Genomic DNA, 27,867 nt, shown 5'->3' with positions numbered 1-27,867 from the left:
GGGATGTAACAGAAAACAAGACATGCAGAGCCCGGCCTTCAAGGGACTTACATCCAGTCAGGTGACAGGAAACATGTAACAAAATAACTTCAGGAAGGGATAAACATCTCAAAGGATACTGAATCAACTTTCTTTAATAAAGTAATGAGCAGGGTGTAACTGGGATGTTTAGCGAGGTACTTGGGGAAGGGCTCTCTGAGGAGATATCATTCGAGTTGAGACATGAATGGATGAAAAAGAAAAGACTGTGTAAGCCCTGGGACCCCAGCCTTGGAAGCAGCATTCTCTCCTAGGGGGCAACACAGTATAGTGGGAGAAGAGATGAAACTGAAACAGAACACTGGTTTGGGAGTCAGACTATCATGGGTTAAATGCTGGCTTTTCCGTGTACTAGGTGGTACCACCAACTAGATATTTGAGCAAGTGACTCTTCAAACCTTATCTTCTTCATCTATTGTATGGGGTCCATTTCTGCCTTGGAGGGCTATTGGAAGAGCTTATACAAAGCTCCTGACACGTGGCAGACACTCAGTGAAGGGAAGCTGTTATTACCACTGGTCATTCCTTAAGCCACGAGAAAGGAATCCACCCCGGGAATAGGTTCTCCTAAATAGCTTTTTTTTTTTTTCAGGCTACAGTGTCTCATAATGAAAGGGACGTGACTGCAGGTAGAATAAGAACAGAGTGTTGTCAAAAGAATAACATCTGTAGGCTCTTGCAGCCCATTCTATGATGTGACTCCCAAAAGACTGTACACAACGGGGGTGGACACACCTCACACTCACCATGCTGTCTCCTGAGGGTCCCCAGTCAATCAAACACTGCCCCATGGATTATAGGACCCTACAGTCTTGTACCCAACTTGTTGGCAATATTTCTTTAATAGTTGCCTTTGGTCTCAGTTGTATTTCAAATATTTACACTTGGTGATAAGGAACATATGAATATTTGACACTTTGGTTTTGAAGTGCAATTTCACATCATAACTCTTTCAAATCTATCTTCTCCACTTCCTTCACAAATGTTCTTCTTAGATACAAATCTGATCATATCAATCTCCTGCTTAATGAGAGTCCCTGTTGATTTCAAGATAAAATTCTGACTCTCAGAGTGGTACTCGAGGCCCTTTGTGACCTGGCTCCTTCCTGCCATTTTAGCCTCATCCTTTGTCACTCCTCCGTTGCATCCTATGCTCCAGTCGTACTCCGGGAACTCACAGCTCCCAGAACCCAGTGTTTCCCCTGGGCCTCTGTCCAGGCTGATGGATTACTTTTCCCTGTCTTGTTTGCTTGAGAAAATCTCAGCCTCCTTCTGAGATTCAACTCAAAGTCCCCTATCTTTATGAAGACTCTCTGAGTTCCTCCCTCATCCTTGAACATCCACCGTAGAATCCATAACACCACACCGCACTATTTAGTGTACGTGTCTGTATGTCTTTACATGACTCTGAGCTCCTAAAGGCTCATCTCTGAACTCCGAGAGCCTGGCATACAGTAAGCACTTTCTACATCTTTTATGAAGGAATGTGATTTTTAAATAGTTTTGGGGGGGGTTCCGAATTTTACCACTTTCAAAATGAAAAAATAAAAACGACTAACGAGCTTGTGCTCTTGACTTAAATAATGGAATTTGGCATTGAAAGACCAGATTTGAGCCCCGTTATTATTAGAGCCAATTATTACCTTTGGTAAATACAAAAAAACCTTGCTGAGCTTTGTTTTTCCCCATCAGAGTGAGGTTACAAATGTTTGCCTTCTTCTACAGACCCAGGATTATTGAGATGCCCAAATAAGATGCTGTATGTGAACACTTTGCACAGTCATATAGCCCTGTATAAATATGTTATATTTATCATTGAACATTTGATTTGAAATTAGCCTCCTATTGGATAAGATTAATATCGAAGTGATGTGACACTCTCCTTTTCCATGGTTTTAAATTTCATGGTTTGTGAAACTTTTGGTTGTCTATAAAATTAAACTTTACCTTTGTTTAAATTATGATCATCTTTTTCTAATTATGTTTGGTTAGAAACACAGAATTCTTTTTTATAGAATTCCTCTAGTCTGATGGTGTTTTTGAGTCCCATATCTCATATTATACTCATTAGAAATATGCTTCTACAGAGTAGGTACTCTGGGTATGTTCACTGATTGACCTTTTGTTTTTTATTTTGCCCTGTGCAACCACAACAAGAACACTTACTTATGACAGCGTAATTTAAATTGAACTTTATGGTTTTTCAGTACAAGAAGTTTCTTAAGGCATCTTTCTTGTATGCACTATTCAGCACTTGTTTATCTGATCTGTAGAGTGACACTTCACTAATTCGACATTACTGAGGAGGGATCCATGGAAAGAAAAGTTTCCCCATAACTGAAGCACGCCCTTTCAAAAACCAGAACTTGAACAGAATTAATCATGTCTAAGGATAGGTGTCCAAGATGTGCCTGGAGAACCTGATAATTCTGTGCTGTCTAACCCAGGCCATAGTGCACTGCTGTGCAGTAAAGTCGAGAGCTATGGTGATGGGAACCATTCTTTGCCTCTTTACCAAATTCCCCCAGATGCTCCGATCCTGTGGTCATTTTATAAACTGCTGTCAGTGTATATGCTCTTCAGGAGCTTCTGGCCAAGTGGGAAGCAGACATGTAAACAGTCAGAACCAAGTGATAACTGCTGTCCTGGATACATGTCTGGCCCCAAAGGAACCCGGAAGAAGAAGTACCCAAGTCTGTCGGGGGAAGTCAGAGAGGGCTTCACGGAAGAGGCGGTCATTGAACTGACTCTTTAGGGAGAAGTAGAAAGTAACAGGTGGAGGTGGACAGCAAAGTTACCACAGGCAGAGAGAGCATATGGGATGGCATGAGGGTGAGAAAGGACACTGTTTAAGTAGAGACCTGTGGGTACAGGAGGAAGCACTTCGGTGCTGGTCATGACCTGGCAGTTGGTCAGTTAATCAAGTAAAGTGGTTAAAGCAGATGTGACAAACGATGACCTTAAGTACTTTACTTTCACTTAAAGTATATAAATACACATTAATTCACCAACCTTTTACTGAGGGGCCGGGCCTTCCTGTCAGTGTATATTCTGTGGACTACAGTTTTGTATTATCTTTCTCACGTCAGTTTGAAAGATCTATGGTGTTCACTTCCGATTTCTTTTTTTTCTTTTTTTTTTTTTTTTTTTTGCGGTACGCGGGCCTCTCACTGTTGTGGCCTCTCCCGTTGCGGAGCACAGGCTCCGGACGTGCAGGCTCAGCGGCCACGGCTCACGGGCGCGGCCGCTCCGTGGCATGTGGGATCTTCCAGGACCGGGGCACGAACCCATGTCCCCTGCATCGGCAGGCAGACCCTCAACCACTGCGCCACCAGGGAAGCCCCCGATTTCTTGAAAGCAACGTAAAAACTTAAAAAGTGTTTAGAAACGAGCTAAGATCATGATCTTTCTAGATTTTTGTGACTGTTCCCCTAGGAACATTCTAAATTATTTAACTTATTTTTTCATGGAAACAACAACTCTCTATTCACACTCAGATATCTCCAGATGATCTAACCTTTAAAAAGAAAGTTCATAATTTTAACAACACGTACAATAGGAATAGACAGGTTTGAGAACACTCATAAAAGACTCTTGGTAACTATATAACTCAACTAGTGGAAATAGACATACCAAGGCATACCACAGAGTAGCTGACCAGCCATGAGCATTTGGCCCACTATCTTAAGAAAGGACTGGAGAGTGTTACTTAATCTAGCAAGTTAGTTAAGGAGAACTTCCGTGTTGTACATGACTAGATCATGAGGATGGGCGTGTGCGTATTTAGGCTAGAGAAATGGGCATGGGCCTTTCATGTAGGCCCCTGTGTGTCATTTTAAAGCGGGGGCTCTCAGGATGTGGTCCCCGGACCAGCAGCATCAGAACCGCCTGGCAACTCATTAGAAATGAAAATTCTCGGGCCCCAGCCCAGATCTCCTGAGTCAGAAACTCTGGGGTGAGGCCTTCACCTCTGTGTTTCAACAAGCCCTCTAACTGATTCTGATACATGCTCAAGTTTTAGCCTACTGTGCTGGAGAGTTAGGCCTTTCCTCTACATGACATGGAATCACTGAAGCATTTTAGTAATGGAGCAGTTTGAATCCTGTGACCAACCAGAGGTCACACCTACAATATTCTGAGTTGTGTTAACGGGAAGTTCAGACACATTCCTAAAAATCTCTTTCGCGTTCTTGAAAACGGCTGATTGCTTCGTTCATTTGCATATAATTATTAAGAGCTTATTATGTGTCAGGCATTGTCCTAAGTACTTGGAATACATCCGTGAACAAAGCAGACAAAAATCCCAGCCTTCGTGGGGCTAACTTTCTATTAGGAGGAGACAGACAATAGACAAAACAGATCATCAGCGTACTAGTAGGTGATGTAATGGTGAGGAGAGAAATGAAGCACAGCAGAGGGAGAGGGGATGCTGGGAGCGGGGTTACAACTGTAAATAGATCACAGAGGAGGTGGGAGAAACCGCCAGGCAAATGTTTGAAGAAAGGGCTTCCTTGGAAAAGGGAACAGCAAATTCCGAGGGCTGAAGTGCTGAAGGGCCATTGGGCCTGGGGCCGAACCAGCGAGGGAAAGAACAGAGATGGGATCCTAGCTTCCACCTTGTTTTGCTGACAGCCTCCAGGCTTTAATATAAACCACAGATCTAGCCAGATAAACGCTAGATTAGATGTGTTCTGATGTAAACGGAGCGTCCAGTGAGCAATGTAGATTGATCTTCTCACTCAGTAACATTTATTGAGCACATATGCGCCAGGCACATCCAGAACCACCACGTAGCTCATGGGAGTAGCGCCTCTGGAGCCGAACAGTGCTGCACGGAGTCCCTACTTTTCCTGCCCTCATGGGACTTAACATCTAGAGGCGAGGCAAACATAATGACCAGGGTGAAACTTGTCACGCAAGGGAAAGGACAGAGCACTAAGGCCATGAGCTCAGGTGCATCTGTTACAACCTCCTCCAGGGTATCAGGGAAGGCTAACTATATTTCAGCCAAGGCTAGAACAGCGAATGGGATTGGTCAGAATAAGTGAGGTAAAGGGGACCTTCCAGTCAAAGAATGGCCCTGTGTGTGGACCCAAGGCATGTGGCCCAACGGCAGACCTGAAAAAGTACAGTCTAAAGAGAGCAGGGAGGGGAGGCTGAAGAGTAGAGGATGTAGGGCCTTATAAACCTTAAAAGGGAAGGGCAATGTAAAAGCATCAAAGGATTTTAAAGTAGGGGACTGGCATAATTAGTTTGGGGTTGTTAAAAGCTCAAGTATCTTATCTGGAAAATGAATGTAAAAATACTATATCCAGAGGTGTCAGTGTCGTCAATTTCTTCCTGAGCCCGTAAGTGCTAAACACTGATACATTACGAAGTGTTCTACAGGATGGAGAAGGTGGCCAGGCAGAGACAAAACATTTCAGGTTTCAGGTGTCTTGTCTCTAAATAGCTGAATAATACAAATCCCCAGATAATTCAAACAGCTGTACTAAATCCCCGTGTTGGAGCCTGACCGTGGCAGGCTCTCTGTGTTGCCGTGCCTCCACCTCTTCTGCTGGCCGTTTGTCAATACAGGGGGCAGTACCATTGATCTTAGCAGGTGCAGACTGACACAGAGCAAAGTGTATTAGAAATAGCACAGTTAAAACTGCAGATCACTCATTAGCCAAGTTAACAAAGAAACATCAACTGAGTCCGCTGATTACGCCCCAAAGAGAGGGATTCAGTAACAGCTGTGTTGGAATGATGGCAAGCAAATACCACATTTAGAAAATTAGGACTCTCTGGCCTATTTTAACTGGGATATACGCTCGTTGTTAACACCTTCAAGGAATGAGAACAACAAGGAACCTAATAAATTAATGCGAGACTCCCCAGGACATCTAAACACAAGGTTATTAACAGAAAACAGTAGAGAGGAAAAAAGGACCCGAACCTCCTGCGACTGCAGGACCACACAGTGATATTCTATTTAAACATGTTTCAGTGTGTGTCTCTGCGGACACACAGTGACTCACATACAGCTCTTGGAAAAGCATCAACTTTTTCTGTGGCGCTGATTCTCCAAGCACCTGATGAGTTTGAGAGAGAAGTAGCTGCCCAATGTAGCTCAGCTGTACTCAATCTGAGTTGCTCTCCTACATATAAACCCTCACTTCAAAGCCAGGGACATAATGTACAATTTTTTAATGGCTCTAGACCCAGGCACTCAGGCGCTCCGCTCTGCGCCTTACCTCAGTGTAAACACCTAATCAAGATTGCCTGCGCTCCGACAATAGCAGCAAATGCAATTCGAGAACCACAAGCCTTTGAAGTCCTCCCAGCAAAGGCCGGTTTTCTAGTCTGGGATAATGACATGCCATGATTGCTGTCTTTGTTGTATCTTTTCAGTGGAGAAGCAATTATGGCCCCAATTTAACAGAATAGACATTACACAGCTTATGCTGCTCAAAATCAATTTCATTTGATCATTTTCTCGATTTGATTGGTATTAATAGAATGGTTCACCAAGGAAAAAAAAGAAATAGCTAGCAGAGGTTGTGTCCCATTCCACTTTCAAAGAGATAATGTAGAAGTATGTTTTACTCACTCAGAGACTCGGTGGAGTGATTCAGACACCAAGTTCTACCAAAACAGCCTGTGGATGGAAATATTATACATCCTATGTTCTCTGGGGAAGGAAGCGTAGGACAATGTATTTTTCATTTGTAAAATTTTTATCAGAGCTCCATAAGGGATCCCATCGTTGTTAATCAAACAATGAATATCACCAGTGAAAAACCAAATTAACTAAGTCCCCTTTACAAAAGCCGGAATCAAACCCCCTAGTGGCAGATCTAGGAATAAAGCTTGGACAAGCTCCAGCTTGTCCAAGACATTGCGTGTTTGACGTTTAAAAAAGGGGGATGTCCTCGCCTGCTTAGGCAGCCTATTTCGATTTCTTTTCCTGCCCCGACCTTCATTTCTCCTCCAGGATGGAGGTGATTTTTCTTTTAAATGAGTTGTGTATCTGTTTAACGTCATGGCAGTAAGGGACCGAAGCCTTTGAGCAAATGATGACAGAAGCTGTGAAATCTAATACTTTTACCGTCATCCCATGTTTCTGGAACCAGTGAGGGACTGAGAGATGGAAACACGAGAAGCGGTTCCTGACCTTGGGCATTTATAGCATTTACAACTCCAAACTTTCCATCTCAGCACAAGTTAAACTGTTGCATGGTATTGTGAAGTTTTCCATTTGCAGAGTAGGTAATCACTCAAAATCTGTTCATTACTTCCGCCTGTCATTTAAAAATCGCCATGATCCAACAGTACATTTTGTACCTTGTATTAGCGGTGAGAATTCAAACATGGAAAAAGTTATATTTTCATTTTTTCCCGTTTTCAGATCCTTTAAGTACTGAAACTTTCACACTATTTCCCTTATTTGTATATATTAGTAGGGCAATTGTGATAGGGAGGCATTCAGGGAGAGAGGGGGTTACACCCAAAACAAAAGGAACAAATTGTCTTTCTTGTGTCAGAGAAGCCACCTTGAGTGGTGAGGAATGAGCTTATCTTCACTGTCAACTGCCTGCTTACCAGTTAATATTTAACAAGTATTTTTGCCTCTTTCTGCATTGAATACGAGTCTGCATAAAAAGTCAGCAGCAGAGGGAGAATTTAAACCCAGCCATAACAGATTCTAAATCCCATGCTCTTTCCAGCGTTCCACCTTGCTACTTCTCACACCACACAGCCCACCAGGGGAAATTTAACAAAACAAGTATCAAATCCTGAATCTAAATTTTAAAATTAAGGACATCAGTTTAGAAATGGGGAGACCAGCATTTGCAGGTGACAAAGCAGGGTGGTCACAGGACCCCATATGAATAATCTTTCCCAGGAGGAATGACAAAGACATCTTGAGAAGTCTTCTATATAAGAGAAGGCTTGGGGAAGGCATCTTAGGTTCTACCAGTTTAGGGCTGTTTTCCGACAGAGGGATTGACTTATTCTATGTTATTTCAAAGGGCAGAGGGATAGAAATTACAGACAGACCTATCACTGCTCTTATAAGGAAGAGCCTTATAGCATTTAGGTTTCTGGAGGATGGAAAATAATGTTTATCACTGATACAACAGAGATTCAAAGGTCTAACATTTTACTCCAGGGAGTGTTTGAAAGGACCAGGTCTCCCACAGAAAGGAACTGTTCACAAGCCACCTTGTTCCTTCTTTCTCTGTCAAGATCTTTAAACCTATGCGAATAGTGACAAGCAGATAACTCCTGCCTGGAGAAGGGGCAAGTGATTAGGCAGTGAGGGGAGGAACGTCTACCAGGTGTACTGGATAGACGTTGTTGATAGAGCGTGTACTGGATAATTACCGCCAGAATCTTTGCCAACATTACTATGGCAGAACTTTAAGTTTGCTTTCTGAAATGCTACCTGGTGGCTAGAATTCCATATAGCACAGAAGACAATCTAATTCCTTGACTTAAAACAGGTAGCTAATGAGAGCCTCCATAATTTGGGGACCTAAATCCATCAATAATTTGGGGACCTAAATCCATCAATAATTTGGGGACTTAAATCCATCAATAATTTGGGGACATAAATCCATCAATAATTTGGGGACCGAAATCCCACACAGCTGCCTTCATCACTGGCTCCCAAACCTGTCTTCAGGTTAGACCCACCTGGGGAGCTTTTAAAGTACGAGTCTTATATCTGGGGACACCCCCAGAGCTTCTGATTTAATTGATCTGGGATGGGACCAGAACATTAACTTTTAAAAGCTTCCTAGGTTATTCTAATATCTTTCTAAAGTTGAGCACCACTAACCTACATCCTTCCAATTTATGGGGTGTCAAAACTACAAAGTCTGCAAGTCAAAGATGATATTTCCAATAAGTGAGTTAATTTAGCAAAATCGCTAAATGTACAGTCTCTGGAGTTAGACTGCCTGGCTCCTCTGCTTACTAGCTGTTGATTCTGGGCAAGTTACTTAACCTCTCTGTTCCTCAGTTTTGTCATTTGCAAAAAGGGGATAATAAAAGGTACATACCTGGTAAGACTGTTGTGAGAATTAACTAATGTATACGAAGTGCTTAGGTTAGGACAGCTATTATGAGCATTCGATGTATATTAGTTATTTTTGTTGTTCTTATCATCATCTCGGGGTATAGTGTTATTTCATAATTTGTTTGGTATACTTAAACATTAGTTGCAGCGTCCGGCTCAGATAACTGTTCGAAAATCAGGTCCCCTGAGTATGTATTGAGCATTTAAAGTATTGGGTTGGCCAAAAAATTCATTCGGGTTTTTCCCATAATCTTACGGAACGAATTTTTTGGCCAACCCAATAATTAGTAGTTTGACCTCAAAACACAAATTCTCACATCATCCCTGCAAGAGAAAACATTGTTTATTCCCATTTTCCTTGGGAATAATCCAGATACCTAAGGACTGAGATGAATCCTTGAAATGAACTATAAATAAAACGTAACCCTGCAGGACCTCTTTCTAGAGTACAGACTCGAGCCCCATGGCCATAAGACTAAAATGAATCCAGTTAACGTGCTGTATATGTTTTACCCCCTTAGATCTCCTACCCCGTCAGAGTAACTGACAAGACGTCTATTCAGAACACCAGAGAGACTGGAAATGTCACTATCGACCCTGAAGACAAATGGCATCAGAAAGCCCAACAGCTAAAGGTCACCTGCTAGATTGAATTTTAAGTGTGTTTCAAGGGTTACTGCTGGATCTAAGTGATGTTTGTGACTGAGATCTTATCACTTAAGGGTTTATTCTTATGCCTGAGAATAGCTACCCACCTTCTGATGGCTAAGACTGCCTTCTGCCCAGATGGGTCATTACTTGCTCAGCTAGCCAACCCTACCCACTTTCCCAGCGTTCTATTTCCTAGAGAAAAATCATCATATCACTCTTCAAACATTCAGAGGAATGGCATGGAGAAAATACAGGCAGGAAAAAAAAATCACAGTTCCAAAATACTGTCCAATACTGTGCTGCTCCCAAGTCTGTCTCCTTTAGGAGTTATCAGTCATATAGTATCCCTAGGTGATGGGCGATATGGTCCCTAAAAATGGGTAGGAATCCCTAGAGCCTCACTGAGCCCTCATTTGCAGAACATAAACGCCTACTACCTAGTAATTTAGCGTGATGACATCCCTTTTTTTGGCCATGGATTTACTACTTTGAAATCACAATATGGTTTCAGGGAAGATTTTTATGAAACCGTCCCCACTGATTGTTTTTCTAGAAGAATCAAGAAAAGTTCTAGTAGCTGATGTCTTCTTAATCCAGTGTATAGTATTACATGGGGCAGTTGCTCTTGTACCGGGTTTTATACCTGCTTCATAAGGGATAAAGCCCTTTGAAATCACCCAGCCTGTAGGGCCTGTTGACGTCATTAGTTAAAACTATGTACAGCGGAAAAGTAATAATAAGAAGAATAAAATTCATTCCAGTTTCAGAAAAGTTAGAAAAGAGGGACAGCTCAAATCATCTTTTTGCCTCTGCAGTAGCCTCCAGGCTACTCTTAGAGTTGCCAAAAAAAAAAAAAGAAAGAAAGAAAGAAAGAAATGAAAACAGCCATTCACCTGAAGCTTCCTGAAAGCTGATGTCAGGGAGGCCACACCCAGAAGTTGGGAGGATGGGGACAAATGTCTCCTAGAAGTGGACCCAGAGGACAGGGTCTCCTACCAGACCTGATGGAGAGCCTAGGCAGCTCGGCCAACAGGATCGAGGGGACAAAGGAAATGCCTTAAGGCTTGTTACGTGTTGTGGGTAAAGGACTGGGTCAGAAGACAGGGAGCTCTGGGCCCTGACCTGCCATTTACTGAATGCATGACTTGGGCAAATCTCAGCTTCCCCCGAGCCTTAAGTTTCTTTTTTCTTAAACGAAGCATTGGCTGAAATGAACTACAAGGTCCATCCCAGCTGCAAAATGCTATAAATCTCTGATCCTTTATCTCTAGTTACTTAAATTACTATAGGAAACACAGTTGAAGCATGTAGGATTCTTGCAAACTCTAGCTTTCACACTTGTCACTAGGAGTCTCGGCCAATGATAAAATAATCAAGGTAAAATCACGGTGCTTAACGCATGGCATGGCCCTAGGCAGAGACAGTAAAAAACTTCGTACAGAGGAAAATCAGAAGAAAGCAAAAAGGATACTGTTTCATCTCTGAGGGTACAAGACTCATCTGTTTCTAACCCACTCCTGAGGAAAGGCAATAAGGAGCAAAGCATCTTAAGATTGTCGCATCTAAATGACAGCAAGACCGAGCAGCCCAAGGGATGTTTCCCTTTCTTTTTTCGGAAAGGATTTGTTAGGTGTTCGCTGCGCGTCCTGCATGCTGGCGGGGCACTCAGTATACAAACCTCCAGGCTGACTTTTTTTCTCCTCTTCAACTACCCAGCTCAGATGGCTTCTCTGTGGTCCCCCTCCTGCCTCTCCCACCCCTGTCCTGGTGTGCCTGTGGCTGGGACCACTCCGCCAGGGTTTAATCCTATCCGGCCACTGTCTCATTAGCTGTTGCCTGTGTTTCTTTTGTACCAACTACACGATAAGCTCCTTGAACCTTAGCATTGTATTCCTCTCCACCTCCTAGCACATTGCTTCACCCAAAGCTGATCTCAATATTTAATGGTTGATTAAAAAACCATTTAAAGGTCATTTAGTGAATCTCAAGTGAAAATGGGCCTCATTTGAAATCTTTTTCTTGAAAGATGATTTTCAAAGAATCTGCATATCCCTCAGTAAACTTACTCTAACAATGAGTAACTCACTACTAAGAAATACCTTTACGTGAAATCAAAATAATTCAGACGACAAATATTTATTGAGTACCTACTATATTCCAACCACTAGCTTTTAGGTGACTAGCCGAAAAGACATGTTTTTTTTTTTAAAAAAACTCTTCAGAAAAGTAAATAAAACTTGACAAAAGATCCTTTTTTTTAAAAAAAAATGATTCCTACCCTCAAGGAGCTTAAAACTTTTGGTAGTGGGAAAGCAGTTATGTAATCATTATAATGCAGTGATATAAAAGTAGGTATAATTTAATTCTTTCTTTTAGTGTAACTAAAAGAGCACCTAATTCTGCTCTAAAAAGACAGGAAAAGCTTCCTGAAAAGAGAGAGCACCTGAGCTGCCCCTAGAAGGATGAGTCAAAATATGCCAAGCAGACGAATGGGAGCAGAGGTGTAAAAATGCAGGGCAATCTAGCCTGTCCTGAGTATTACCTGGAGTTCAGTAGCTAAAGGGCAAAGCATGAGGGACACAGGGCTGGGCAGGTCAGCGAGGAGCCATGAAAGGCTTTTTATGCCAATCAAAAGATTTTCAATTTTATCCTACGGAGAGCAGGAAGCCATTGGCAAATTGTAAGCAGGTTAATGACATCATTGGGCTTGCATGTTAACAAACTGCCAAGGTCTGAAGAATAGACTGGAAGAGAATAATAAGATTGCAGAGACAGCGAAACCAGTCAGGCGACTTCTGCTGTAATTTCTGCAAGAGATGATGAGAGAACTGGAAAGGTGGCAGCATTTGCTCTGTTTGCCCCACACTCCACATGCCATCAGTTCGCTTTGCCGGACAGTGGGTATATCTTTTTCCACTGGCTGGACTGAACTCCTGGCAGGTTAGGACAGCACCTGATCCCCCTCAGCCCCTGCCTTGAGGTGGTCAGGAAGTGGAATGAACAAACTTAGCAATTGCTTAAATACAAGGTGAATGTGGGAGAGAGAAAGAGAACAGTTTCTGAGTGTCTGATTAGTGGCACCAACACCACTGAGCAAGAAAAGGAGGGCTTTGGTTCTGGGAATGAAAGAGGGGTGCGTGAGGCCAGCAGTGGGCCTGAAGTTGAGTTAGGAGGTGACTGACTGTAGGGAGGAGGACCTAGAACTCAGGAGAGACATCTGAGTTAACCTGTATACATTTGCATCATAAGAATTCCCTGGTGGGTTGCAGCCATGGGAATTGCTGAGCTGCCCCAGGAATTGTAGGTAGTGAGAGAAGAAAGGAAGGTCAAGAACTGGGCCCTGGAGAAATTGGTAAGAATATTTTAAGGGAGAGCAGAGGTAGAGAAGGTAAAAGATTACAAAGGGATTGCCAGAGAGGCAGAAAGCTGGCCAGGATAAAACAGTGTCATGGAACCTGAGACATGAAAACTTCAAGGAAGGGAAATCAGTGAACAGGGTTCAACTCTGCAGAGAAGACAAGTAAAAAGGTGCCACGAAAAGGGAGTGATGTATGCAACTCATATATGCAAGTTTCAAATGATTCAGACAAACTAAGTAATGATGATACAAACAATAATACTATAAATGACAGAATGTAGATTTGTTTGTCTACAAATGGAGAGTGGGAGATCTACAGAAAGAGAGAGAATGAAGAAATGCGGCTAAATGTTAAAAAGTGGTGGATCAGTGAGGATATTTGGGGGTTCTCTGTGCTATTCTTGCCATTTTTCTGTAAGTTTGAAATAATTGTGTAAGTTTGAAAAAACAGAAAGTTAAAGAAGATGGTACCATAGGATTTAGCACTAAAAGGTCATTGGTGGCCTGAGCAAAGCAGTTTCAGTGAGAATAAGGGCTCTCCCGCAGGATACAGAGGTCAGAATGAGAGCTGGAGAAATGAAGACCAGCCTACATTTTAAGATGCTTGGCTGTGGATTAAGAGATGAGGTTTAACCAGAGAATGAGATCAAGTAAGGGATTGTTTCTTTTTTTTTTTTAATAGAAGAGGTTTAAATACATTTATATGCTGAAAGGATCAGAAACTGGAGATAGAGGACAAGAAAAGACAGGGTGATATGCTGGAAACAAGGTCCCTGGACCATTTAAGCCTGTGTGTTTTCACTTTAAAAATACTGAGAGTTCAGAGCTCCCACCGTAGGAGCTTCAGCCCAACCCTGGGTTCATGAACCAAGATCCCACGAGCCGCCTGGGGCAGCCAAAAAAAATAAAATAAAAAAGTAAAAAATAAAATTAGGAAACTAACAGATATGTTAGGAAGAATATAAAAATAAAGATGAATCAATGACCGGAAGGTACAACAATATCACAATAGTAAAAAAAGAAGAAGAGGAAAAAAAAAAAAAAAAAAGGGTGGGGGGGGAAGGCCCTGGCTGTGGAGCGTGGGGCCTAAGAAAGGGTGAGGTTTGGGCAGTGGGTGGGGCAAAATGCTCAGGACCCACAGGGCTGAAAAAGGCCCTGGGGGCTGTGGAGGGTGTGGCTTAGGCTCAAGGAACAGAAGGGGCCCAGGGTGCCCTCCACCCCTGGTCTCAGAGGGCAGGGGACCTCACCTGGGAGCCTAGCAGGCTTCCTGGGCTTGAATGGGCAGGGCAAACGCCCTCCTCTCCTCTCCTGCTCCTCCGTCTGGGAGGGCCCCCCCTGCCTGCCTCTCCTGATCTCCCTGTCCTCCCTCCTATGCCCCCAAGGAGCTATGCAGCCTGGAGAGGGCTTTGGAGGGCAGGGGATCAGCCTGGGAGTTCAGGAGGCTCCCCAGGCCCGAGTGGGCCGGGCAATTGCCCTCTGCTTCTCTCCTGCTCAGCTCCTCCCGGAGGATCCTTCCCACCTGCCCCTCCTGATCTCCCAGGCCTCCCTCATATGAACCACTGAACTAACGGAGAACCTTAGACCCCAGGGAATATTCATCATCGGAGTGAGGTCTGACGGAGTTCCTCATCTCAGCACCAAGACTCAGCTCTACCCAATAGCCTACAAACCCCCGTGTTGGAAGCCTCAGGCTAAACAACCAGTAAGATAGGAACACAATCACACTTACTAAAAAAAAAAAAAAATGAGACGGCAAAAAAATATGTCACAGATGAAGGAGCAAGGTAAAAACCTACAAGACCAAATAAATGAAGAGGAAATAGGCAATCTACCTAAAAAAGAATTCAGAGTAATGATAGTAAAGACGATCCAGAATCTCAGAAACAGAATGGAGGCACAGACTGAGAAAATACAAGAAATGTTTAACAAAGATCTTAGAAGAATTAAAGAACAAACAACAGATATGAACAACATAATAACTGAAATGAAAAATACACTAGAAGGAATCAATAACAGAATAACTGAGGCAGAAGAACAATAAATGAGCTGGAAGACAAAATGGTGGAAATAACTGCCAAGGAGCAGAATAAAGAAAAAAGAATGAAAAGAGCTGAAGACATTCTCAGAGACCTCTGGGACAACACTAAATACACCAACATTCAAATTATAGGGGTCCCAGAAGAAGAAGAGAAAAAGAAAGGGTCTGAGAAAATATTTGAAAAGATTATAGTTGAAAACTTCCCTAACATGGGAAAGGAAATAGTCACCCAAGTCTAGGAAGCATAGAGAGTCCCATATAGGATAAACCCTAGGAAAAACACACCAAGACACATATTAATCAAACGAACAAAAATTAAATTCAAAGAAAAAAATATTAAAAGCAGCAAGGGAAAACCAAAAAATAACATACAAAGGAATCCCCATAAGGTTATCATCTGATTCAGTGGAAACTCTGCAGGCCAGAAGGGAGTGGCAGGACATACTTAAAGTGATGAAAGAAAAAAACCTACAACCAAAATTACTCTACCAAGCAAGGATCTCATTCAGATTCAATGGAGAAGTCAAAAGCTTTTCAGAGAAGCAAAAGCTAAGAGAATTCAGCACCACAAAAACACCTTTACAACAAATGCTAAAGAAACTGCTCTAAGCAGGAAACACAAGAGAAGAAAAAGACCCACCAAAAAAACCCCAAAACAATTAAGAAAATGTTAATAGGAACATACGTATCAATAATAATCTTGAATGTAAATGGATTAAATGCCCCAACCAAAAGACACAGACTGGCTGAATGGATACAAAAACAAGACCATATTATGCTGTCTTCAAGAGACCCACTTCAGACCTAGGGACACATACAGACTGAAAGTGAAGGGATGGAAAAAGATATTCCATGCAAATGGAAATCAAAAGAAAGCTGGAATAGCATTACTCATATCAGATAAAATAGACTTTAACATAAAGACTGTTACAAGAGATAAGGAGGGACACTACATAGTAATCAAAGGGTCAATCCAAGAAGAAGATATAACAATTATAAATGTTTATGCACCCAACATAGGAGCACCTCAAAACATAAGGCAAATACTAACAACCATGAAAGGAGAAATCGACAATAACACAATAATAGTAGGGGACTTTAACACCCCACTTACACCAATGGACAGATCATCCAAACAGAAAATAAATAAGGAAGCACAACTTTAAATGACACAATAGACCAGATATATCTAATTGATATTTATAGAACATTCCACCCAAAAGTGGCAGAATACACTTTCTTCTCAAGTGCACATGGAACATTCTCCAGGATAGATCACATCTTGGGTCACAAATCAAGCCTCAGAAAATTTAAGAAAACTGAAATTGTATCAAGCATCTTTTCTGACCACAACAACACTATGAGATTGGAAATCAATTACAGGAAAAAAAAACTGTAAAAAACACAAATACATGGAAGCTAAACAGTGTGCTACTAAATAACCAAGAGATCACTGAAGAAATCAAAGAAGAAATTAAAAAATACATAGAAACAAATGACAATGAAAACACGATGACCCAAAACCTATGGGACGCAGCAAAAGCAGTTCTAAGAGGGAAGTTTATAGCAATACAATCTCACCTCAAGAAACAAGAAAATTCTCAAATAAACAATCTAACCCTACACTTAAAACAATAGAGAAAGAAGAACAAAGAAAACCCAGTCAGTAGAAGGAAAGAAATCATAAAGATCAGAGCAGAAGTAAATGAAATAGAAACAAAGAAAACAATAGCAAAGATGAATAAAACTAAAAACTGGTTCTTTGAGAAGATAAACAAAATTGATAAACCCTTAGCCAGACTCATCAAGAAAAAAAGGGAGAGGACACAAATCAATAAAATTAGAAATGAAAAAGGAGAAATCACAACTGACACTGCAGAAGTACAAAGGATTATAAGAGACTACTACAAACAACTATATGCCAATAAAATGGACAACCTGGAAGAAATGGAAAAATTCTTGGAAGGGTACAATTTTCCAAGACTGAACTAGGAAGAATTAAAAAATATAAACAGACCTATCACAAAATGAAATTGAAACTGTTATTAAAAATCTTCCAGCAGGGCTTCCCTGGTGGCGCAGTGGTTGGGGGTCCGCCTGCCGATGCAGGGGACGCGGGTTCGTGCCCCGGTCCGGGAGGGTCCCACGTGCCGCGGAGCGGCTGGGCTCGTGAGCCGTGGCCGCTGCACCTGCGCGTCCGGAGCCTGTGCTCCGCGGCGGGAGAGGCTGCGGCAGTGAGAGGCCCGCATACCGCAAAAAAAAAAAAAAAAAAAAAAAAATCTTCCAGCAAACAAAAGTCCAGGACCAGATGGCTTCACAGGTGAATTCTATCAAACATTTAGAGAAGAGTTAAGACCGATCCTTCTCAAACTCTTCCAAAAAATTGCAGAGGGAGAAACACTCCCAAATTCATTCTACGCAGCCACAATCACCCTGATACCAAAACCAGAAAAAGATATCACAAAAAAAGAAAATTATAGGCCAATATCACTGATGAACATAGATGCAAAAATCCTGAACAAAATACTAGCAAACAGAATCCAACAGCATATTAAAAGGATCATACACCATGATCAAGTGGGATTTATCCAGGGATGCAAGGATTCTTCAATATATGCAAATCAATCAATGTGATACATCACATTAACAAATTAAGGAATAAAAACCATATGATCATCTCAATAGATGCAGAAAAAGCTTTCAACAAAATTCAATACCCATTTATGATATTAAAAAAAGGTCCAGAAAATGGGCATAGAGGGAACCTACCTTAACATAATAAAGGCCATATATTACAAACCCACAGCAAGCATCATTCTCAATGGTGAAAAACTGAAAGCATTTCCACTAAGATCAGGAACAAGACAAGGATGTCCACTCTCACCACTCTTATTCAACATAGTTTTGGAAGTCCTAGCCACGGCAATCAGAGAAGAAAAATAAATAAAAGGAATACAAATTGGAAAAGAAGAAGTAAAACTGTCACTGTTTACTGATGACATGATACTATACACAGAGAATCCTAAATATGCCACCAGAAAACTACTAGAACTAATCAATGAATTTGGTAAGGTTGCAGGATACAAAATTAATGCACAGAAGTCTCTGGCATTCCTATACACCAACAACGAAAAATCAGAAAGAGAAATTAAGGAAACACTCCCATTTACCATTGTAACAAAAAGAATAAAATACCTAGGAATAAACCTGCCTAAGGAGGTGAAAGACTTGTACTCAGAAAACTATAAAACACTAATGGAAGAAATCAAAGACGACATAAACAGGTGGAGAAATATACCATGTTCTTGGATTGCAAGAATCAATATCGTGAAGATGACTATACTACCCAAAGCAATCTATAGATTTAATGCAATCCCTAACAAACTACCAATGGCATTCTTCACAGAATTAGAACAAAAAATTTTACAATTCGTATGGAAACACAAAAGACCCCAAATAGCCAAAGCAATCTTGAGAAAGAAAAATGGAGCTGGAGGAGTCAGGCTCCCTGACTTCAAACTATACCACAAAGCTACAGTAATCAAGACAGTATGGTACTGGCACAAAAACAGAAATACAGATCAATGGAACAGGATAGAAAGCCCAGAGATAAACCCACACACATATGGTCACCTAATTTACGGCAAAGGAGGCAAGAACGTACAATGGAGAAAAGAAAGCCTCTTCAATAAGCAGTGCTGGGAAAACTGGACAGCTACAAGTAAAAGAATGAAATTAGAACACTACCTAACACCATACACAAAAATAAACTACAAATGGAGGAAAACATAGGAAAAACACTCTTACATAAACCACAGCAAGATCATTTTTTGACCCACCTCCTCGAGTAACAGAAATAAAAACAAAAATAAACAAATAGGACTTACTTAAACTTTTGCACAGCAAAGGAAACCATAAACGAGACAAAAAGACAACCCTCAGAATGGGAGAAAATATTTGCAAATGAAACAACAGACAAAGGATTAATCTCCAAAAAATACAAACAGCTCATGGAGCTCAATATTAAAAAAACAAACAATCCAGTTAAAAATTGGGCAGAAGGGCTTCCGTGGTGGTGCAGTGGTTAAGAATCTGCCTGCCAAGGCAGGGGACATGGGTTCGAGCCCTGGTCTGGGAAGATCCCACATGCCGCGGAGCAACTGGGCCCGTGAGCCACAACTACAGAGCCTGTGCGTCTGTAGCCTGTGCTCTGCAACAAGAGAGGCCGCGACAGTGAGCGCCCCATGCACTGCGATGAAGAGTGGCCCCCACTTGCCACAACTAGAGAAAGCCCTCACAAAGAAACAAAGACCCAACACAGCCAAAAATAAATAAATAAATAAATAAATAGATTTTAAAAAAATGGGCGGAAGACCTAAACAGACATTTCACCAAGGAAGACATACAGATGGCCAAGAGGCACATGAAAAGATGCTCAACATCACTAATTATTAGAGAAATGCAAATCAAAACTACATGACGTGTCACCTCACGCTGGTCAGAATGGCATGCCAGTCAGAACAGCCATTATCAAAAAATCTAGAAACAGTAAATGCTGGAAAGGGTGTGGTGAAAAAGGAACCCTCCTGCACTGTTGGTGGGAATGTAAATTGATACAACCACTACGGAAAACAGAATGGAGGTTCCTTAAAAGAACTAAAAATAGAACTACCAGATGACCCAGCAATCCCACTACTGGGCATATACCCTGAGAAAACCATAATTCAAAAAGAGTCATGTATCACAGTGTTCATTGCAGCACTATTTTCAATAGCCAGGACATGGAAGCAACCTAAGTGTCCATCGACAGATGAATGGATAAAGGAGACGTGGCACATATATACAATGGAATGTTACTCAGCCATAAAAAGAAACGAAATTGAGTTATTTGTAAGTGAGGTAGAGGGACCTAGAGTCTGTCATACAGAGTGAAGTCAGTCAGAAAGAGAAAAACAAATACCGTATGCTAACGCATATATATGGAATCTGAAAAAAAAAAATGGTACTGATGAACCTAGTTGCAGGGCAGGAATAAAGAGATAGACATAGAAAATGGACTTGATGATGTGGGATGGGAGGGTGAAGCTGGGGCGAAGTGAGAGTAGCATCGACATACATACACTACCGAATGTAAAATAGTTGGCTGGTGGGAAGCAGCAGCATAGCACAGGGAGATGAGCTCGGTGCTTTGCGATGACCTAGAGGGGTGGGATAGGGAGGGTGGGAGGGAGGCTCAAGAGGGAGGGGATATGGGGACATGTGCATGCATGTGGCTGATTTGCTTTGTTGTACAACAGAAACGAACACAGTATTGTGAAGTAATTATACTCCAATAAAGATCTATTTTAAAAAAATACTGAGAATTGATGGTCATCCTCATCATTTTCTATTTAAGTGCCGTACACATGCCTAAGATCCTTACTTCAAGCCAAGCAATCCGTCGTCACTTTACCTGTCCACATAGGTCTTGCCCTGAATCGCTTTGTGCTGTCCTGTGAATCTTCACAGATTTTCCAAATCCCATTTCCCCTGTGTGCTCAGAACCAGACACAGTACTGAGCTAAGGGTCAGACCCTTGCTGGCCAGTGCAAGAGGGTACACTCCCACCAGCAGAAGATCCTTCCCAGGAAAGGAGCATGCTGTCAGTGGGAAAGAAGGAAGTTCCCCAAATACATGAGCCTTCAAAAGGATGAAACAGGATGTTTCCTTTCTTGCCTCTAAATAAAATAACTCTTGCCTCTCTAGACAAGGAAAAGAAATGATAGCGCGAAAGATATGCAGCGTCTTTGACTTATTTATGTCAACATCCTTGTGACCACATCCTAAGTGATCTGCCCACCTTTCCAAAGAGCTATTCATTTGGTTTTCCTTCAGCACTATAAACAGAGCTATGCCGCTTTTGTTCACCTGAGCATAGAGTCCTTCTATACTAGCACTGAAAATTAGAGCTACTGTGTTCTCTAAATTTTATTAATATTATCGAGTGGAATGTATAACCCAGACTCAAAGAATGTGTGTTTTGTTGTTAGTAAACACAAAAGAAACTTCAGAGCTAATCTTGGAGCCCAGGCACAACCCTCAGGACTCCGGGGTCGATCAGGGTGACTAAGAACAAGAACGGCTTTTGTTTTAAAGCAGATTAACATTTTGGCTGACATCAAAGCGTGCATTCTCCCCTCTGCTCAGGTCATGTAAACGGGAAACGTCGTGAAAGAGAAATAGCCAGATGCTGCCTGTCTCAGGGTTGGGGGCAGACTTCCCTTGGACGGCACAGTATGAAGGAGCATTAATAACTGAGCACAGATCTTACTGAGAAATTACCATCCCAGCATTAGGCATCAGGAGCCCCCGGTGCTAACGCTGCAGCCAAAGGACTATGCTTTGTGTGTGCTGGGAAAACCATAACTGCCATTAAGCAGTTATTCTGAGTGCTTGGTCCGGACTGACTGTGAGTGTCGGTAACAAAAGAACCCCAGTGAGAGGGGGATGAAATAGAGGATTTCGGTGCTGACGGAGATTAAATAGCCTGAGAATGGCTTTGTATATTAACTTCAGGGAACTAGGGTCTTGCCACCTAAAGAGTGACACCTGATGCCTCAACTGTAGGTAATAAATCTTTAGTAAACCTCAGATCTCAAGTAGGCTGCTCGGAAGGTGAGAGATATCACATCAAGCCCATAAACGTCTTTTTTTCTGGAGACTGAAATGCCGTCTCTGGCCACTTACATTTATGTGAAGAGTGGATTTAACACTCGAGGCAAATGAAGTTTCTCATGAAATGATGAGTCCTTGGCCTTGTTGACAAAGCACCCTGTGAAGAGCACTACTGTCATCCGAATTGTCAGCTGCAAAGATATAAGAGGATTAAGACCAAGTGGTAACCCAAGATTTTGGGTCTGGTACCCCAGGAAAACACATTCTTGATAGGGTTTTTTGGTGGAAATGAGAGAGACAGAGCTGGACAAGTACAGTCATATGGCAGCAGAAAAAGAGTTCCTGGTCACTTATTTTTCTAGCAATTAAAAGGCTGAACAAGCATGGCTGGACTTAGAGATTATCATACTAAGTGAAATAAGTCAGAAAGAGAAAGACAGACACCACATGGTATCACTTATATGTGGAATCTAAAATATAACACAAGTGAACTTATGCACGAAAGAGAAACAGACTCAAAGACATAGAGAACAGACTTGTGGTTGCCAACGGGAAGGAGAAGTGGGGGAGGGATGAACTGGGAGTTTGGGATTAGCAGATGCAAACCATTATATATAGGATGGATAAATAACAAGGTCCTACTGTATAGCACAGGGAGCTATATTCAATATCCTGTGATAAACCATAACGGAAAAGGATATACAAAAAGAATGTATATATGTGTTAAACTGGGTCACTTGTCTGTACAACAGAAATTAACACAACATTGTAAATCAACTATCCTTCAATTTAAAAGAAGGCTGAACAAATATTGAAAAGAATGACATTATCAGCATTAATAAATATCTCTAGGTCATAGCAAAGAGGGATCTTTTTTGACCTTCAAGAACAGTGATGACAGCCATGAAAAGAGCTGCTGTGTTTCATGAACACACCTACAAGAGTGTAAATAACAATGTTCTTCTGGATCCACTACAAGGAAGGATGCTCTTGGGCTGTCTGTTGGCAGAGCCTCCTTGCCCACATTTCCCCCATGCAGCTCAATATATTGCATGAAAAGAAGGACCCTTCTTCATTGAAATACAGACAGAAAAGGAAGTATTTTCTTTTCTGGAGCACCACAGGTAAAAACTTAAAGTTTAGAGGAGCTACTAAGAACCTGGCCAGTCCTCCAAAAAGTTCAAATTCTAAGGAGAACTTACTCGACATTTTGAATTATAAGTCATTCTTACTTGAAAATCTGATATAAGAAGTCATATTGTGTGTTACTGCTTTAAATTGAATAATCTCAACCTTATCATTATAATGAGATTTCATGAGAAGTAGAACACCAGGAAATATTATACAGGAGCGGGATGAGCCTTAGCAATTATATCAGAAAAGTGAAATAGAAGTTGAACTTATCCTTCAAACAATTTGAGCAAAAACATGATTTATTCAAGTTTTTTTTCTCAAATGATCTAGGTAACTTGCATTTTTCGATTAACGTTGCATAGATACAGGCCAGGGAGGCTTTTTATACGTGTGTTCAGCAAGGAAGAATTATGTTGCAGTTATGTGACACACTGAGGCATATGGTCCTCGGACTGTTTTCGGTAAGCATTTAATCATTCTTTCCAAAGGCCTCTTAACTCCGCTAGTTTTTCACAAAGTAATGAGCGCTTTATTCCTCGGGAAATATGTCTAAATGGCTTAGCACAATATAGTTACATAGTGCATCTATTATACCAGGAGTACATTTTGTTGTTACAAGACTTTGGAAAGCATAAAGACTGCTCTGAAATTGAAATATTTCCCCCAGATGTTTGATTGCCTAAGTACAGGCTATATTAAGGAACAGAAGCAAAACAACCCTTGTGGTTTCACAGATGTCCTATCACCGCACAGACTCTTTTATAATCCTCTGAATAAAATCTAATTTGTTTCATCTGGTGAAGAGATCGTTTCTAGCTTCTGACCTATGTGAGTAAGAAGATCTGATAATCTGAGCTGTATTTCATATTAAACTTGTACTTGGTGGGCAAAGCAAATTGTTGATGTTCTTTCTGGATAATATTTTTTAAAATATTCATCTTAGTTAAGATAAACTTGCATATTTTGATGTTGATTCGCACTTCCTTTGTATGCAGCTCTTTAGAGGTAAAGCTGCTTTTTCCCCCCATTTGGTAATACTTCATTTTACAACATTTTAAGTCAAAGACTTGCCCTTAATATAATGCCCATTCTAAGCTATTTCTTTCTAGAAAATTCATAATCTGAAACTGCCAGGAGGAACCACTCAGCTAATCACCTCTCATTGCCCGAAATGAGGAAAGGACCCTCTGTTCTCCTTCTTTAGCGCTTTTCAATTCTGTGGTCACCTTCCTAGAAGTCTTAACTCCCAGTTTGAGAAACACTAAGATTGGTGAAGAGTGTGTCAATTTTTTAACTTTATATTAACTAAAAATATCTTTTTAGGATTACCAGGAACACTGGTCTCAATTTGAAAATGCAAAATCAAGCAATGGACCTAGAGGTCAATCTTCAGAAACAACCAATGGCCAGCAACCTTCCAGAAGACCAGCCAAGCACAAGATTCAAAAACAGCATAAACACCGGCATGGCCCAAAGTCTTTGGTGACTGAAGAGCTGGTTGTCAGTCAAGGAAACCAGAATAACGCTTCCAGACAGCAGCAAGCCCCAAATAAGCCTATACATACTGCAGTGAAACAGGAAACAGTCGTGATTATGAATGCCCCGAACAATGATTTACAATACTCAGGTATACCGAGAAGCCAGGAACCCAAAGTAACCTCTAATAAATTTGCTCCACCACACCAGGCTTCTGACAAGGTATTATATAAAAATTCTACCAGGTGTCACTCAATGATGAATGTTAATACAGAAAGAGGACGCAAAGACCAAGAAGAGAAAAGATTTTCAAATCAGCAGCTACACATCGACACTCTTTCCAATATGGACTTGAACTATCTTCATGAACTGAATAAGAAGCATGCATCCCTTAGCCAGAAAGGCTCTCAGTCTGTTTCTAACATAAATGATAATGGATCAACTGAAAATAAGAAGCAACCCAAACGGACTTATACAGAAACAAAGTATAAGAACTTAGAAATATTATGGTAAGAATTTCCTGTTCTCAAGTGGTTTTCTAGAGTAATGAGAGGCTGCTAGAGAAAGACAGGACGGGGAGGACGGGGTGGAGGGGCGGGGGCCGTTCATGGCGATGGTCAGGCAAGAGGAAAAATTCTCCTAACAACGTTCTTGCCTCTGATTTCTGCAGAAAATAGTCCACCTTTGATGTATTTCTTCTTCCCTGTCTCCTCTACTTTTTCCACTGTCGTTAAACCAGAGGTTGGAGGGAGAAGGGCAGAGGGACCCAGTCAAAAAAGATCAGTATATTTTGAGGGTCGCAAGTAATGTTCAGAGGGAACAAATTCTCTCCAACTCTGTAATGGTCTATCCTAAGAAAATAATCTAAAATACAGGAAAAAAAACACTTGGGTATAAAAATATCATTTACAACCATATGATATTACTTATATGAGAAATCTAAAATATGGCACAAATGACCCTATCTACAAAACAGAAACAGAATCACGGACATAGAGAACAGACTTGTGGTTACCAAGGGGGAGGACGGGGAGGGAGAGGGATGGACCGGGAATTCGGGGTTGGTAGATGCAAACTGTTACATTTAGGATGGATAAACAACAGGTCCTACTGTACAGCACAGGGAACTGTATTCAGTATCCTGTGATAAACCACATGGAAAAGAATACAAAAAAAGAATGTCTATATGCGGATAACTGAGTCACTTTGCTGTACAGCAGAGATTGTCACAGCACTGTACATCAGCTACACTTCAATAAAAAAATATATACATATTTACAGAAATGACAACAACAATTGAATACGGAAATTTTAGATTAATTATAATATTTAATGTCATGTAACCATTAAAAACCATGTTTATGAGGAAATTCTTCTATAAAGAGAAAACAGTACGGTGCAAAAATTACACCTAAGGAGTATGAGCTCTGTCTACTCTGTCAAAATGTGCAGAGAAGACGAAAAATGCACCAAAATGTCAATAGTGGTTATTTCTGGCAAGAGAGATTGGGATTATTTTTAATTTCTTCTTTATATTTTCTGAGTTGTCCAAGTTCCCTACAGTGTAGATGCATTACTTCTATAATTAGAAGAAAGAAAAGCTATTTTTAAAATCAGGGTATTTCTTGATATCATTCAGTCAAATGTGTTTATTACATACCTGATATGGCTGAATATAGGACTAAAATGCTATAAAAGATACAAAAGTAGTATGATGCATGGGAACCTTCAAGGAGCTTATTTTCAAAGTAGGGAGACAGTTTGACACACATGAATTAATCAGAAGACATTTAAGTGCTCCACTTGGAGGTATGGAATGTACAATTAATAAGATTCAGAATTTGCTTCCTAGAAGAGATAGTGATAGATAGATAGCAGGCATTCTCATCTTTTTTTCCTGACTTTAGAGGGAGTGAGTCTAACATTTTTGCCACTAAAAATATTTAATTTTTAGTAGTTAGGGAGATAAATAGGAAATGACCTCCTATTCCTATTTTTTTCCTGCAAAGAACTTCTAGCATAAATAGATATTTAATGTTATCAAATTCTCTGCATCAATTGAAAAATTTTCTCCTTGAATCCTTTATGTGGCTAAATGTGTTAACAGATTTTCTAACATTCCATCATCCTTTTATTCCTAGGACTAACCCAACTTGTCACACTACTTTAATATATTGCTTGATTTGATTTGTTAACACTGTTTAGGATTTAACATTCACATGCAGGAAGTGAGACTGGCTTAAAATTCTCCAATCTGCCATTGGCCCCCGCCTGGATGTGTTATCAAGATTATACCAGCCTTAAAATAATTCCCCCATTTTATATCCTCTGGGAGACTTCATGTACAACTGGAACTGCTTCTTGAAGATTTCATAGAATTTTCCAGTAAAACTAGTTCTCATGTGTTTTCTTGTTTGGCATTTCTTTTGTTGTTATTTGTGGGCAGATATTAAACTTTAAACTACTTACTTTTTTTGTGATACTCATATATTTGTATTAATTTCTACTATGTTAATTTGTCCTAGCCACCCTACTTTTTCCAATACATATTGTCTTTATTTTTTTAATACTGTCTGTTGAACTGATAGAACTTTCTGCTACTTCTTCCCTCTACTGATTTGGAAATGCATATTCTCTTTCTATTCTCTTTTTTTTTTAAACTTACATTATTAGCTAGTCTAGTGTTAAAATTTCTATTCTCCTGCAGACATATTCAAATCATTGGATTGTTGTAATCCAATCACCCTTTGTGTCATACATATTATTTTTATCCAGCATCTTATAGCTCTAAAACTAATCATTGTTTTAGTATTGTTGTATAGAGTCAGTGCTGTTTTAGATTTAACCAGTTGTTTATTATTGTCTTTGCCTCCCATGCTTTTTTCCATTTTACTCTTTCTTCCTGAAGTAGATCCTTTAGAAGTTCTTTCAGCAAGTACATTTCACTGGTAAATTTACCGGAAATTCCTTTACTTTCCTCTCTATCTTAAATTATGTTTAACTTGATAAAGAATTAACCTCTTTGAAAACATTGTTTTTCTATTTCCTGGCTTCTCTATTTCTTCGAAAAGTCTTTTATCAATGTAATTATCATTCTTTTTGTCTTTGTCTTTTTTTCTCTTCTTGGTTTTGAGGTCTCTGTTTTTGGTGTTCTGAAGCTTTGCTGTGATGTATCTAGGTTTGAAATTTGTAATCCTGCTTGTGATTTTTCTGGGATTCCTAAATCTGAGTGTTCATTTCTTTCATAAATTCTGGAAAATTATCACCCCTTTTTCCTTTGAATATTATGTCTCCCAAATTTGCTCTCATTTTCCTTCAGGAACACCAAGTAGATGTATATTTGATTCTCTTATTCTAGACTGTGTCTTTTTTTTTTTTTTTTTTTTGTGGTACACAGCCCTCTCACTGTTGTGGCCTCTCCCGCTTGCGGAGCACAGGCTCCGGATGCGC

At 40.7% G+C, this 27,867-nt stretch overlaps 1 protein-coding gene across 3 annotated transcripts in view; it reads left to right on the top strand.

The window, feature by feature from the left end:
* Nucleotides 1–27,867, top strand: part of JHY (junctional cadherin complex regulator) — a 64,581-nt gene that overhangs the window by 23,520 nt on the left and 13,194 nt on the right. For 2 of the 3 annotated variants that reach the window (XM_065882942.1, XM_065882941.1), the window contains exons 3-4: nucleotides 9,628–9,741; nucleotides 24,265–24,926. In XM_065882942.1, the coding sequence (XP_065739014.1) occupies nucleotides 9,628–9,741; nucleotides 24,265–24,926 (776 nt within the window). The remainder of the gene's footprint in view (nucleotides 1–9,627; nucleotides 9,742–24,264; nucleotides 24,927–27,867) is intronic. The other variant, XM_065882943.1, reaches the window with a different exon arrangement.

This window comes from Phocoena phocoena, chromosome 8, assembly GCF_963924675.1.
Source record: "Phocoena phocoena chromosome 8, mPhoPho1.1, whole genome shotgun sequence".
NCBI classification, from domain to species: Eukaryota; Metazoa; Chordata; class Mammalia; order Artiodactyla; family Phocoenidae; genus Phocoena; species Phocoena phocoena.
This window is presented reverse-complemented; position numbering and strand designations above follow the sequence as displayed.